Below are 12,831 nucleotides of genomic sequence, written 5' to 3'. Positions count from 1 at the left end.
TTTTTTTTTTTTTTTTCGTTTCGAGACTCGGACAAAGTGTTCTTAAAAATTGCGGCCTCCGCTTCGAACAAATCTCCTCGCCAAAGAGTCGCTATTTTTTTGTTATTATCGATGACCGTTGTCGTTGTCGATCGACTAATATACAACCAACAAAATGGCGCCGAGTGTTTCGCACTCCGGCGCCGACAAAGCCGCGTATTCTCAAATGTTTCTCAAGCGACTGACCTCGCCGCCTCTCGTCCAGGGGGCGCGACGTCGCTCCAATTTGAGTGTAACGACAGCAAAAAACCACAGCCTATCTCGGCTGCGTACAAAGGTCGCGAGATTCATATCTCGATAAATTAAGTGACGCTCATCCCCCGTGTCGGGGATGCCGCGCTTCTCCTCAGCGTATGTCCCGCATACGCACAAACTGTTGACCGACCATCATCTCCAGGCCGCCATTGGGCACAAGATCGACGTCGTCCGATATTTTGATTACTTTCTGCTTGAGAAAATCCTCGTTGACATCGCATCCAGGAATGTAGTCGGACACCACGAGGTTCTTCATGTTCAACGCCGGCGGTTGATTTTGATTCTGCGGCGGTCGGTTCCGCGATCGCGGTATCTGATCCTTCGGTTCCATCAAGTGGGCGTGCTTCTTACGTTGATGTTGCAGCAGTTTCGCCTTAAATCGCAATTTTAATTACAATCGCAATTTTAATTTTTTGCCTCAACTCGCTTTGTCTGATTTATCGCACGCGAGAGATCATACCTTGCTGGCATATTGCTTGTGACACCACTGACAGCCATGGGGAACGGTCGTGATGCTGCCCACTGTCTGGCTGAACGTAGGATTCGGCAGACCCAGGAATTCCGATTCCTTCTGCCGATTGCTAGCCGGTAGAGCCGCGCCGGGATGATTCTTCATGATATGTGCCTTACGCTTGCTGCTACTTTTATAGACCTTGAAACGCACATTTAAAAACACGTTAAAATACAAAAAAATTGTTTTATTTCTTGCAAACACGCGTGGGAATTTTATTTTCGAAACCTTGTCGCAATATTGGCAGTAATAGTCTCTGGTTTGTCGCAGAATCGGTAAGTTTAATTCGGGTACGGATTCCGGCGCGACTTCGGGATGCCGCTTCGCCAGATGATTCACCAGCATCCCTCTTCGCTTGAAACCCACCAGACATTGATGGCATTTGTAAATAAAGCGATTGTAATCGTTCGGGTTTACCTGTTAACAGATTGATTCGTAAAACGAGACCGCGCGAATACACGTTAATCATTTCGCAATATTCTCGCGTACCTGTGGCACAAATTTCTTCGTCTGAGTCATCTGTTCTCCGTTAATTGCCTTCGACTGATGTAGTTTAGTCATGTGTTCTTTTAATTTATCTTTTCTCTTAAACTGCTTGCCGCAGTCCGCGCAATGGAATTCTCTGCAAATTCAAGTCAAGAATAATCAGATTTACACATTAAAAATTTGTATATATATATAAACACGTATCGATCTATTAGTTTTATATTATTATAATATAAAAAGACGTGGCAAAAGAGACTGAAAGTCCGTACCTGTGGTCGGAATGTTTCAGCAAATGCATGCGCAATTTGTCAACGGTCGGGAAACATTTCGCGCAATGTTGGCACTTGTGTTTTCTCTCGGAGTGATAAGCCCGTATATGCTTGCGAATAACCGAATACTTGATGAACGTTCGTTGGCAGTGGGGACAGCTGAATATACCATCCTGATTCCTGTGTGTCTCAACGTGATTTTTCAGCATTATGCCCTGACGAAATACCTGTTTGCACATCGGACACTCAAACGCCTGCTCGTTTCCTGCAAAGTTAAATTAAATATTAATATTGGTGAATAGCAATTTAAAAAAAAATAGGATATTTTTCGAACGTGCGACGCGGACTTTTACCTCTGTGCGTTTTCAGGTGACCGGTTAACGCCGAGTTGTTCATAAATCGTTTCATGCAGATGTTGCACGGCAGTGGTTTTTGGTCCTCGGGACTGTGCACCAGGCAGTGCTGTTGCAATCGCATCGGCGTGGCGAAACGCTTGTAGCACAGTGAACATTTGTACGAGCTCAAGGACGTCAGCTTCTTCGTCTTCGTTGAGGCCGATCGTCCGTGTTGCGACACGTGACTCACCAACTCGCTCGGTTTCTCGAACGTTACTCTGCATTGTGGACACGTGGACGTTTGATTCTCGATTTTGGTATTGTTAGACGATGAGTGAGCGATTGCGTGCAGATTGAGCAAGGACAGCTTTTTGAAAATCAGATTGCACACAGAGCATTTCCACTCTTTGCCGCACTTGTTCTTCTGCGAGTTCTCTTTTTCTTTGATGTTTCTGCCGCGGAGCATGTTTATGCGCCGATTGTAAGAGTTGCCGTCAAAGCGCGACCACGAAGAAATTTGATTAGCAACTTCTGGAGAAAAGAAACATTTATTTACGATAAAAAAAACAAAACAAAAAAATTGGCGCAATACGCGATACAATATTCCAATCTTTCGCACCTTTCTCATCCTTGGCGTCTGGTTTAAGTATCGGCAAATTCCTACGATTTGCGTAGCTTGGACCAGGACCCGCCTTCAATTCTTCCTTCGCTGAAATATTTCTATTAGTCAAAAACACTATTCCGTCCTTCTGCTGGCAAATGATTAAATTTTGTTCTTTGTACGTCAGTGCGGGTCGAACGAAACGCATCCAATTTGATGTGTCTGTAGAATCGAAATAAAGTTGTTTGAACAATATAAATCAAGAGAAGAAACATTTGAAAAAAAAAAAAAAAAAAGCGCGATTACTCACTTTCGTTGGAAACATCTACTTTCAGAAATTCGCCGCTCTCAGTTTCGTAGAGCAGCGGCAAAGCGTTCTCGAAGGACGAACCGTCGTAAGGACAAAGTACGCCTTCTATCGGACCGAACTGCGTGCGCCGACGAATATTGCGCTTCGCAAAAACCCCGAAGATCACGTCGTCGTTCGAGGTGGATAGTTTGTTTAACGAGAGATACGATCCTGGCAGTGTTGCTACGGCACGCGAAGGTACCGGTTGATCTGCGATTGTGCACACGTCGTTTAAATTACCGTCATCTTTGGCGCAATTGCCGTCGTATTCGTCGCACCCTTTAAATAGAAACACACGCGGCATTGCATTACAATCAGATACACTAGAGATACACAAGTGTGAAAGTATTTATTGAGAAACCACATGTTTGAAATAATTTTGATTACTCACATAAATCGTTTTTATCTGTCAAACGTCGTTTGGATTTCCTCACTTCTTTCTTTTCAATCACTTTCTTTTTCTCATCGGATGGCGATGTCTTGCCATCTTGTTGATCCTCTTTGTCATACTCTGCCATAACAAGATTATTGTTCTCTTTATTCGTATCTTCCGTCACAGACAACATGTTAACAGGATTATCCTCCATCTCTATGTTTTGATTCTTGAACGTATTGATAACGTTTATTTGATCATCTTGCATCACCAGAAAATCCCTGGTCAGAGTAAAATCTGTGCTTGGGATCCCCGTCAGCATCAATGGAGTTGCCGAAGACTCCAATTCGGGTGTAGTTTCTGTAAATATTATAAATTGAGAAAAAATAAAGAAAACCCCAGAGAAACAGATAATCCACACAGATTACATATGTGTGTTTTAAATCACAAATCGATCTCTCTTACCCTGCATTAAAATCAGTTCGTTGCCGGACACCAATCCCTCCTCGTTCCCATTGCCAACAAAGTCTGTGGTTGTGTCTGTTTGAGGTACAGTCTGACCGTCAATCGGATGAGCCAACTGGGTCGCGTAATTGATGTTCGTCCTGATGTTTGGTTCGGGCTGAGATATCAAGGGAGAGGAAGGACCTTGGAGCACAACAACGGGATTCGGGAAGGGGGAAGGAGGCAGCTGAACAGGCGTGGGAGAATATCTGGCAGCTGAGCTCATATTTGGATCCAGTGGACTGACCCGATGCTCGAATTCAGACAGGGGAGAGGGTGGTCTCGGAGAGAAGGAGATGTGCTCATACGCGGGAAACAAACGGTTCTGATCCTCCACATATTCCACCTGATGACAGAAAAGTCTCGTAGAGATACTCGTCTCGTTGACCTCGCATCGTTGTACGTTGTCAATTCAGTGTCAATCGTAAAAAATTACTCACGGTCAAAAACAAAAGTCTGTTGTTGAGCTTTTTCGGTTGCTCGCACATCGACGAAGCGAAAGCGTGATCAGTAGGCCAATTCACTGAGATGTCAGCCCCCTTGTCGATACAGGATATCTCGAAGGACTCGGCAGGGGCCCCCTCGGGAGGGCCCCTCGAATCCATCTTACGCTACGTAGCGCGCCAGACAAGTCCGGATGCCTCGTCGCCTATTGAAGTCACATTCAACGGATCTGGATGAGTGACTGGCAGACTACGAAGGGACCAAATAATCGCTTTAACCCCGTCGCTACGCGATTCCCGACGGTGAGATCAGCGTGTCTAGCGAACGACATGCGGCTCGATTGGCAAAACGAGACAGAAGCGGGTGTGCGTTAAGCGAGCGTCACGGTTAGTTCGAACGAGAAGACTTACCAGCCTCGACATATAGGTTTTTCGGAGTCGATGTACCACTCTTGGCGCTTCTGTGTGGTGCACCTGCTGCTGCAGAGAGAAGCACTGGCTCATCAACAGTCGAGGTTGCCCGCGCATCGCGACCGGGCGCTGCGCAAATGGCGGGAAACTGAAACGCCGAGTCGCGGAAATTTATTTTCTTTTTTAAATAGAAAAAGATAGAGAAGAAGTTATTTTGTCTCGTAAATCAATTCAAAGTCGATAAATGCCTCCGCGCCATCTTTATTAATAACTTTATAAGTAAGTCGTACGTGTAAACAAATAAAAACTGAAACATTTCTGCAAAAGCGCTGTATACTTTGTTTTTTACTACAATTTATTCGAGATGTTATAAACTGTAAAAACAAAACCATTCCCTTTATTACAGAAATTCATTTCTTTTAATTAACAAAAATAAAACAACGAAATATACGCGATAGCGCCGCGTATGTTTACGGCGTTATTTTTATTCCCATTTCGCGCGACAATTATTTTTTTTTTCCTACTCCTCTTCCATCACTCTATCGAATCTTTCAAGGGTTAGGCCGTTTACCTTGGAGGGTCGGGGAACTCTCTGAAACTTCCCTTAACAACAGAAAACAAACCACGCATAAACACAGAAGTTGGCACAAGCCAGACGACATAAACAGATCAATACCGGGCGACAAATATATTGTGACAATATATCACTTCTCAAACTCGTGCGAACATGGTGCAGTTCGATGAAGCGAGGAAGTTAATGGACGAGATGATGAAGGTGACAATTTTCCAGCCAGCCGATAAACGGCGGATGTCGGAGGATGTGAGAAAAGCACTTCTCGATCCGAATTTGATCATGGACGCGAGGCACAAGATATATCGCGAAAATCCGCGCGTTTCTTCAGTAAGAGCTTCGGTGTTAACGGAAGCACAGAGGTATGTTGTTTTTTTTTTCTTTTTAATATAATTCTATGAATAAAAAAATATAGAAAGTGTATATAAAAAGTAAATAAACTTCTCATCATCAACGTGTTCCTTGTGGAAATAATTGCAGAATACTAACGCAGGAGGAAACGAGAGAGTTGCAAATGAAGAAGGAACAATCCTTCATAGACAGGGAACTACGCAGGTTTGAGCAGGATCTGCGAAAATCTCGGCCAAAATTTTTTCGCAAATCCTGCAGCAAGAAGAGCATAGCCAGCTCGGACGACGAAAATTTCTGGGGAACAACCAGCAGACTCAAGGTAAAATTTAATAAGCGAGATAAGTTTCCTTGTTTTTCTTGAAATTTATCTTGGGAATGTAATTGTCTCGCTCGGAAAAAACTGTTTTGTTTAAAGAAAAATAAAAATTATTTTTATCTAAAATAAAACAGTTCAATAAAGTATAAAATTGTTTGATTAAAAAAATTACGCTCAAAAAATTGTATAGCGGAAAATGTTTTGATTTTTAATTTTTCATTTGCGAGTTGGAGCTTATTTTATTATTGATTCGCAGCGGATTACTCTAAATATGAAGAAATGCGAGACAGCCGAACAAAAAGTCTCGATTATCCGAAAGAAAACTAAGCGAGTTAATATTTCCTCAAATGTTGAATCAGCGGATATCGCGCAACGTCCGATACACGAGGTCGAGAGAGCGCTCTTCGGTAGCATCAAAGTGACGATCAAGGACAAACGATCGAGCTGCGAATCGCGTGAATCTCGTGAATCGCGCGTTTTGCGGTTGTGCTTCGAGGTTCTTCGGGAAAACGCGCGGGACAGGCGACGTCTTCGCGAGATCAGGGCCAGCATACAGAGCGTCGCGTCTCGACGAAAACTGAAATCGTGCGTTCGCGCGTGGAAAACGCACGTGGAAAAAGCGAAGGCTGAGCGGGAACGCGTCGCGGAGAATTCCGAAATGCAAAAAATCAAGACGCTCATCGACGTTATCGCGGAAACGCAGAAGGAACTGAAGACGCGAAAAACGGAGACGATGAGAGGAACCTCCGCGAGGAATATAGAAGAGAAGAAGAAGATTTCGTCGAGGCCGTGCGCCATCGTCGAATCGCCGGCGCAGAATCGACTGAACGCGCAGAAAGAGATCATTCGCAAGCAAAAGCTGAAACTGGCCGAGCAAGACAAGATCATCGAGGAACTGACGTTGAAACAGGTGCGGGAGGAGATAATGAAAGCCAGCGAGGAGACGATGAACGCGGCCAAGGAGACTCTGACTCACTGCGGTCAACAGACCAGAAGAACTCTGATCCAACTGATGAGACAAGCGGGCTACAGGTCTAGATAAACATTATGAACGTGTTATATTCAAACTTTAACAGACATTTCTAATTACAAGTCTTGATTACAAACAACTTGCTCAGTTTGCTATAACTTGCTCGGTATTGATATAAATTAGATCTAAATTTCTAATTTTGTGTAATTTAAGTTGCGAGATCACGAGTCTCAGTTCGTGGCGTAGGGACCAACACTAGGATAGAAGTTAGCGTTGAATTAAAGCGGATCGTTTTGTCTTGTTTGGTCTCTTTCCGCTAGTCTCTGCTTAAAGAGACGTTCGGTTCTTTATCTTAAGCGGCAAATTAAATCGAGCCCAAGTTACACGAGCGTTAATTCCACGCCGAGGAGATTCTTAATTACATGTTTCCCCTTTAATTAACAGAGACAAGTCTCTGACGGCGCCTGTACGGGTGCCAAGCCCGCCTAGATTTCTAGCGAGGATGGAGGCGCGGGCGGAAGCGAGGAGAAACAGAGTTAAGCTGCGCGAAGAAGCGCGGCGGAAGAAGCTGGAGGACGAACGGAGGAAGGAAGAGGCCGCCAGGCAGGAGGCGGAGCTAGAGAGGAGAAGATCGCAACAAGAGGTCAGATAATATATATAACATTAATATGAGAGGTCAAAGTTATATTAATACTTGGATATCGTGTCGTACACTTGGCTTTCGTTATAGAGCTTTTACCTTGCGGGTAAATTTATATCCCGCGCTCGTTCGCGTTTTTTTTTTTTTTTTTTTCCCCTAACAAAATGTTACATTGCGCGTTTAGCACCAAGACATTAAATTTTATTTTTCTCACAACAGTACTAGGATATATTATATATATATATATAATATTTTTTGTACTTTATTCTACAATACAATAAAGTACTGTTTTGTTTAATGCCGCTTAATTGTTACGCTACTTAGAAAATAATAACGCACGTTTAAAATCCTGATATCTGTATCCTCCAGGCTTTGCGCGAAGCGAAAAGACTGCGCGAGGAACGTGAGCAGCAACGAGCGCGCGAAATCGAAAGGTTCAAGAACCTAAATGCCATGGCGGAAGAGTTTTATCGCAAGTACTTGTTGCGACGTTACATCATGGATCCGTTTGTCGCGCTCGTCGAAACGAAGAACAATCATATGAGCAAAGCCGAGACCCATCACAAGCAATCCTTGATGCGAAAAACGTTCGCGGATTGGCGAACGGAGACGGAACGTCAAATTCAGATCGGGATCGAGTTGGCCGTGTCGCTTCACAACAGGAACCTGCTGTGGCGCGCGTTGCAAACGTGGAGAGAGATGACGCGAGACGAGAAGAGGAAGGCGCAAGTGGCTAGAGACTTTTCCGACATGAGATTGCAGAGCAAATGCTTTAAACTGTGGAGAGTGAAGACCGTGGACTACAAAACGGAACGATTGCGGAGAGAACGTCTGGTCTCGGAACACTACGAAGAGAAATTGAAAACGAGATACTTCGGTATGTGGAGGAGATATCCGAAATTGATGCCGGACATCAGGGAGAGCGAGCGAATAAGGGACGCGTGGCGACAAGCGGTGCGAGAAGTGATTCCGGATTTTGATCCCAGGCAAAGAGGTGTCATATTAGAAGACTAATTGCGTACAGTAACGAATTTGGAGAAGTAACATTAGGTTTTTTTCTCACTACCGTTCGACAATCTTTGGCCTTGTGTGTCCGGACGAGGTAAATAGTCTCTTATCTCTAAGATACACGTAAGATCGAACAGTATATTCCTCTACGCGTTCAACAACGAAATGCCATGGCATTCGATAAACCTGTACATTTGTTGTTTGTAGATTGTTCTTCTTTCACTTGGACTTGTACATCCCTTAGTATACAGACTGGTAATAATTTATTATATTATTCGTACAATGGCCACTTTATCACAGTTACAATAAATATACAAATGGTACGCACACTGTTTAACATTAAGAGAAATAACGAATGTAATGGGAATCTGGTGCTTTATCTGGTGATATGTCGCTGAGAGAAAGATGATCGAGTATACGCAAAAACGTCATACGGAAAAACGTACGCGCCGCACCTGCGACGATGAGTCGACGAATCCGTGTCGCGTGTAAAGATAGAACGCAGAAGTTGAAAGGATGAGGAAAGAGTTGCGCGACGAAACTTAATACCTAACATGTATTCCCCACCTTGCGCTTTGTTTCTCGAACGGACGCGAACGACTATCGACGCACAATTCACGACAGATTTTGGCCTTAATGTTGTCTTAGTTTGTTCTAAAATTTGATTTCAGTAACATTGTTTTTTCTTTTTTTTTTTTTTGTTTTGTTTTTGTTTTTTGTACGGGCGTGTAGTACATGTACACTGTGCGAAGTAAACCCGAAGTAGACCCCTAGCTTAGCTTACATTATAATATGTACACAATAATTCTTTAAGTTTTACAACAGAATAGCCGAGACACGTTCCTCAGCATTCCGTGATCGTACTGACTTTCGGTGTTTAATCGCCGCTCGTTCGACGTCGTGCCGATAGAGAGCAGCCATAGATGATACAGGAGGTAAGCGAACACCACCACGCCGACGAGGAGGCTGTAAACGGCGGAGACGAAGCAAAGAGCGAGGCTGCAACAATACGGACGTTTATTACGCGATTATCATCGACCGACCTCCGGACGAATGTCCCGAGCGCGGACACAGTTGCGCGACATGTTATCTATATCGGCTACTTTTATGTTCTTTTCGTTATACAAAAGCAAATGAGAGATATTGCAATATTTACGATGTGCTCCGTGCTCTTACGGAGCTCGTTATTATTATCGTTTTTTTTTTTTTTTTTTTCGTCTTTTTCGCGCAATTATTAAAACTTCACAGACTCTCCCTGTATCTTTCCAGTTTACTTCACTGGGTGTCCCCCTATCAGCGATCGCACGGGAAGTGCGACCGATATATAAATACTCTCACTTCTCGTTTTATCTCGTGGAACGATTTCAAGAACTTCTTAGCCTATTCAGCGCGTTTAACATTGTGCGGTCAAAGTACAACTGGAAAATAATATAAATTTGCATGAAATACATACTCTAACTGATGATAAACGTCGCTGCAGTCATCAGGCAGAAGTATGGTGCCAATGAGTATGAACGGATGACAAACGCTCGTCATAGTCAGGTTGGAACCATAAATAAAAGCAAAGGCGGAAAAAAATAAACAGCCCAAATACCAGCCTAGATTGCTGGAACCTATGCAGCAGTCCAGCCTGAAAAATAAGAGAGAAAATCGATTCAAAGTTCTACAATTAAAAATAATTTATAGTTCCAATGTAGAACTAAATTGTATAATCAAATACTTTTTATCAAAGTATCAAGTTTGTACCATTTGCAATGATATTCTCTGTTAAGTATACAAGTTTGGCATAAGCGGCAGTGATAAGCCTTTGGTGGCGCTCTTCTCCTGCACGTGGCGCAGAGCTCGCCGCTGCCTTCGCCCAGTTCCAATCCCTGCAAACTGACGACGCCTTCCTGCGCCGCCGCGTCCGCCTTCTGCTTGGCTTTGTAGCCGCACCATATGCCGCCGACCACGCAAGCTATGAACACCGCGTTCTCTTCGGGCAGAATTTCAAGAAGCGGCACGACGCTCATCTCGAACACCAGCATAAGCATCAGCACGCTCGTGATCGTCCACATGAGGAAGAACTTGGTGCGCAGCAAAAATCTGAGAAAATTGTGATGCAGATAATAGACGAGAATTGGCGTGGCCAGGAACACGACGACCGTGCAGAGGACGGCCTGGGCGGCTATCACCGCGAGAACCGGCACCACCAGAAGCGGTAGCATCGCGTCCACGGAGATCTGCTTGGCGCCCGCGCGCAAGCCGCACGGATTACGCAGTCTCTCCCATACGGTCATGCTTCGTCGTCCAAGGCTTGGGAGTAGATTTTTTTCTCACACTGGCATGTACGAGAGGCGCATCGGCGACGACGGCTTTTTTGAGGTTAGACCGACTCCATTGACGTTTCTCCAACCGGGCCGGTGGTGACAACATGGAGCAACGCACGCGCCTCAGGTGTTTCCTCGAGGGTCTCCCCCCTCCCCCCCATTCCTCGAAAGACAGATCCGAGGACAGGTGGCAGCACTACGTTATTTAAAAACTCGGATCACTTTTCCTATTTTTAGAAAAATTGTTGCTGTATTTTAATGTACGCACAGCGCGTACAAGTGTACCTGCTCGGCTCCAATCGCACGTGTCGCTCGCCGGTTGCTCGGCATCTGATCGAAATAGGAACGCGATCGGACGCAACATTGTTCTGTTCCGATTCTCCGCATCCTGCTGTTGAATCTTCGGCGAGTGCCGCGGAAAGCGAAAGTGTTCGGGCTTTGCGCGCTGCAGCAGCGCTGCGTTCCGCAGCGGCGAGCTAAGTGTTCGCGTGTGTGTTGTGTTGTTCTCTCAGTGTGATTGACAGTTGCGGCGAGCATTGATCAAGGTACGGACGTGCGATCGAATAAGCCGATCACTTGCGATGTTTCCGACATCCGTCTGATCAAGAACACACTTGGCTGTCGTGAAAATCCAGTAAGGTTCAGTACAGGTCTCTGACACTTGAGTCTCTGTTTTTTTTTTTTGGACCAGCGTAGTGTTACACCTACCGCACTCACCAAGCGAGATAAAAACATATCTCGGAGAGAAGAATGGGAGATAGTAACTTTCATTTTTTTTGAAAAAATGTGAAAAGTGCAATTACCACAAGAGGAGCCTTAGATCTTGAATTTTGCACGCGTGTGCGTATCTGTCGCAACGATATTGTTCTTGTCTCGAAGTCGCAAAAGTAAACAATCCAAAATGTGCTTGCACTTTTCACACTTCGTTGTTGTTTTTTTTTTCTTTGTTTGACTGTTTGACTGTCAAGCAAAGCGCGAATCCCCGTGCTCTCCTCTCACTCGTGCCGAAAGTTACCAACAAATGTCAATGTTGTTTTGTTGCAACTGTGTGTGTGTAAGAACTGAATCTGACATCAGTTTTTGCATTGAGCAAATGAAACACAGACAAATCTTGTTTTCTCGCGCTCATATCGCGCTTCTTGGCACTTTTTAAACGTCAATCTACAAATATAAATTTTTACATGCTTCTAATCTTATATGTGTGCAGAAAATATATACATTTGTGCAATATTTGTGTAATATTTTGTTTTTCAATTGTAATTTAATTTTTGTTCGGTTTATTTCCTCAAATCTCCGGTTTGTTCATCTCACGTGCGAAATATATTTGAGTTCAACTTGCTCGCAATTTTTTTTTCTCTCTCTCTTTCTCTCTCGGCTGAAGTCGGTCACAAAAAAAGCGCGGGAACGAGAGCGAGTTACGAAAACATGGTGGCGAGAGCGCGAAAAAAAAAAACTCGATGTGAGAAATCGGCGCGGTCTTAATTATATCGACTTTGTACGGCAAACAGTTAACGAAGGTCAGCTTTTATCATCGACGGCGATTCGCTGTTTATCGACGTCGTCGTGATCACAAAAAAAACCGTGTACATAGCGATTATACACTAATTATAGAATGGGCTTGCGCGCGAGAAAAGAGCACGCACGGACTCAATCATTGTTCACTTGCTTCATGTGCGATCGAATCGCGTTAAACATATCCCGGTAACATATCCGAGCGAATTATCTCGGCGGATGCGCGAAATTGATGCCCTCGAGGATTCAATTCGCGACGACGAAGGTGACGCGACGAGCGGAAATGTTTTGAGGTAAAATTTAAAAAAAAAAAAAAGGACTCTTAAGTTTTTTTGTAAGAAACAAGAGATAAACCGGCCGGAGAGTCAGACATTATTCAATTAACAAAAAAACCCAAAGCGAGAAATGTGTTGAAATAATATAATGTACACAGTAAAAAAAAAAATGTTAATTTTAACATTTTTTGCATGTCCCAGGAGGTCCACTCTAAATTGTAAGTTAAAACAACTTATTCGTTGTGAGTCACTTATTGACAAACTAGTAAAGTCAAATACTTGACACAATACTTTACATTTATA

General features: G+C 44.0%; 4 protein-coding genes across 10 annotated transcripts in view; 2 read left to right on the top strand and 2 right to left on the bottom strand.

Annotated features, from left to right (window-relative positions):
- Positions 1-4,673, bottom strand: LOC109853620 (PR domain zinc finger protein 10-like). 2 transcript variants are annotated; one of them, XM_020425915.1, is made up of 12 exons: positions 4,577-4,673; positions 4,163-4,415; positions 3,684-4,068; positions 3,237-3,578; positions 2,807-3,124; positions 2,515-2,718; positions 1,914-2,426; positions 1,561-1,825; positions 1,295-1,427; positions 1,034-1,222; positions 755-946; positions 1-667 (listed from the first exon to the last, which is right to left on the bottom strand). In XM_020425915.1, the coding sequence occupies exons 2-12, from the start codon at positions 4,325-4,327 to the stop codon at positions 386-388; spliced, it is 2,988 nt and encodes a 995-aa protein (XP_020281504.1). In that variant the 5' UTR covers positions 4,328-4,415; positions 4,577-4,673; the 3' UTR covers positions 1-385. The 2 variants fall into 2 exon arrangements, with proteins under 2 accessions (XP_020281504.1, XP_020281505.1); XM_020425916.1 differs by having other exon boundaries at positions 4,163-4,371; positions 4,577-4,658.
- A 358-nt stretch (positions 4,674-5,031) lies between these two features.
- Positions 5,032-9,189, top strand: LOC109853622 (coiled-coil domain-containing protein 191). Its single transcript, XM_020425919.1, has 5 exons — positions 5,032-5,509; positions 5,628-5,817; positions 6,071-6,846; positions 7,229-7,427; positions 7,794-9,189. Exons 1-5 carry the CDS (start codon positions 5,304-5,306, stop codon positions 8,436-8,438), a joined length of 2,016 nt encoding a protein of 671 aa, XP_020281508.1. The 5' UTR covers positions 5,032-5,303; the 3' UTR covers positions 8,439-9,189.
- Positions 8,673-11,150, bottom strand: LOC109853625 (palmitoyltransferase ZDHHC23). 2 transcript variants are annotated; one of them, XM_020425926.1, is made up of 5 exons: positions 11,027-11,142; positions 10,752-10,937; positions 10,179-10,517; positions 9,886-10,062; positions 8,673-9,431 (listed from the first exon to the last, which is right to left on the bottom strand). In XM_020425926.1, exons 2-5 carry the CDS (start codon positions 10,772-10,774, stop codon positions 9,242-9,244), a joined length of 729 nt encoding a protein of 242 aa, XP_020281515.1. In that variant the 5' UTR covers positions 10,775-10,937; positions 11,027-11,142; the 3' UTR covers positions 8,673-9,241. The 2 variants fall into 2 exon arrangements, with proteins under 2 accessions (XP_020281515.1, XP_020281514.1); XM_020425925.1 differs by having other exon boundaries at positions 10,179-10,937; positions 11,027-11,150.
- Positions 11,151-11,246: 96 nt separating this feature from the next.
- Positions 11,247-12,831, top strand: part of LOC109853618 (lysosomal-trafficking regulator) — a 22,033-nt gene continuing 20,448 nt past the window's right edge. For 3 of the 5 annotated variants that reach the window (XM_020425910.1, XM_020425909.1, XM_020425912.1), the window contains exon 1: positions 11,247-11,375. The gene's annotated coding sequence lies outside the window, so the exon portion shown is untranslated. Of the gene's footprint in view, positions 11,392-12,831 lie in introns of all 5 variants that reach the window. The other 2 variants (XM_020425911.1, XM_020425913.1) reach the window with 2 other exon arrangements.

This window comes from Pseudomyrmex gracilis, unplaced genomic scaffold, assembly GCF_002006095.1.
Source record: "Pseudomyrmex gracilis isolate BER0280 unplaced genomic scaffold, ASM200609v1 scaffold_51, whole genome shotgun sequence".
Taxonomy (NCBI): domain Eukaryota; kingdom Metazoa; phylum Arthropoda; class Insecta; order Hymenoptera; family Formicidae; genus Pseudomyrmex; species Pseudomyrmex gracilis.
Note: the sequence above shows the minus strand (reverse complement) of the source record. Positions and strands in the feature narration are given on the sequence as shown.

Coding starts and splice junctions, on each gene's coding strand:
- LOC109853622 (XM_020425919.1), top strand. CDS start 5,304: ATGGTGCAGTTCGATGAAGCGAGGAAGTTAATGGACGAGATGATGAAG. Junction 5,510..5,627: donor GTGTTAACGGAAGCACAGAG/GTATGTTGTTTT, acceptor AAATAATTGCAG/AATACTAACGCAGGAGGAAA. Junction 7,428..7,793: donor GGAGAAGATCGCAACAAGAG/GTCAGATAATAT, acceptor TGTATCCTCCAG/GCTTTGCGCGAAGCGAAAAG.
- LOC109853620 (XM_020425915.1), bottom strand. CDS start 4,327: ATGGATTCGAGGGGCCCTCCCGAGGGGGCCCCTGCCGAGTCCTTCGAG. Junction 4,069..4,162: donor ACAGACTTTTGTTTTTGACC/GTGAGTAATTTT, acceptor TTCTGTCATCAG/GTGGAATATGTGGAGGATCA. Junction 1,428..1,560: donor CTGAAACATTCCGACCACAG/GTACGGACTTTC, acceptor TTGAATTTGCAG/AGAATTCCATTGCGCGGACT.
- LOC109853625 (XM_020425925.1), bottom strand. CDS start 10,711: ATGACCGTATGGGAGAGACTGCGTAATCCGTGCGGCTTGCGCGCGGGC. Junction 10,063..10,178: donor AGAGAATATCATTGCAAATG/GTACAAACTTGA, acceptor CTTATTTTTCAG/GCTGGACTGCTGCATAGGTT. Junction 9,432..9,885: donor GACGTTTATCATCAGTTAGA/GTATGTATTTCA, acceptor GTATTGTTGCAG/CCTCGCTCTTTGCTTCGTCT.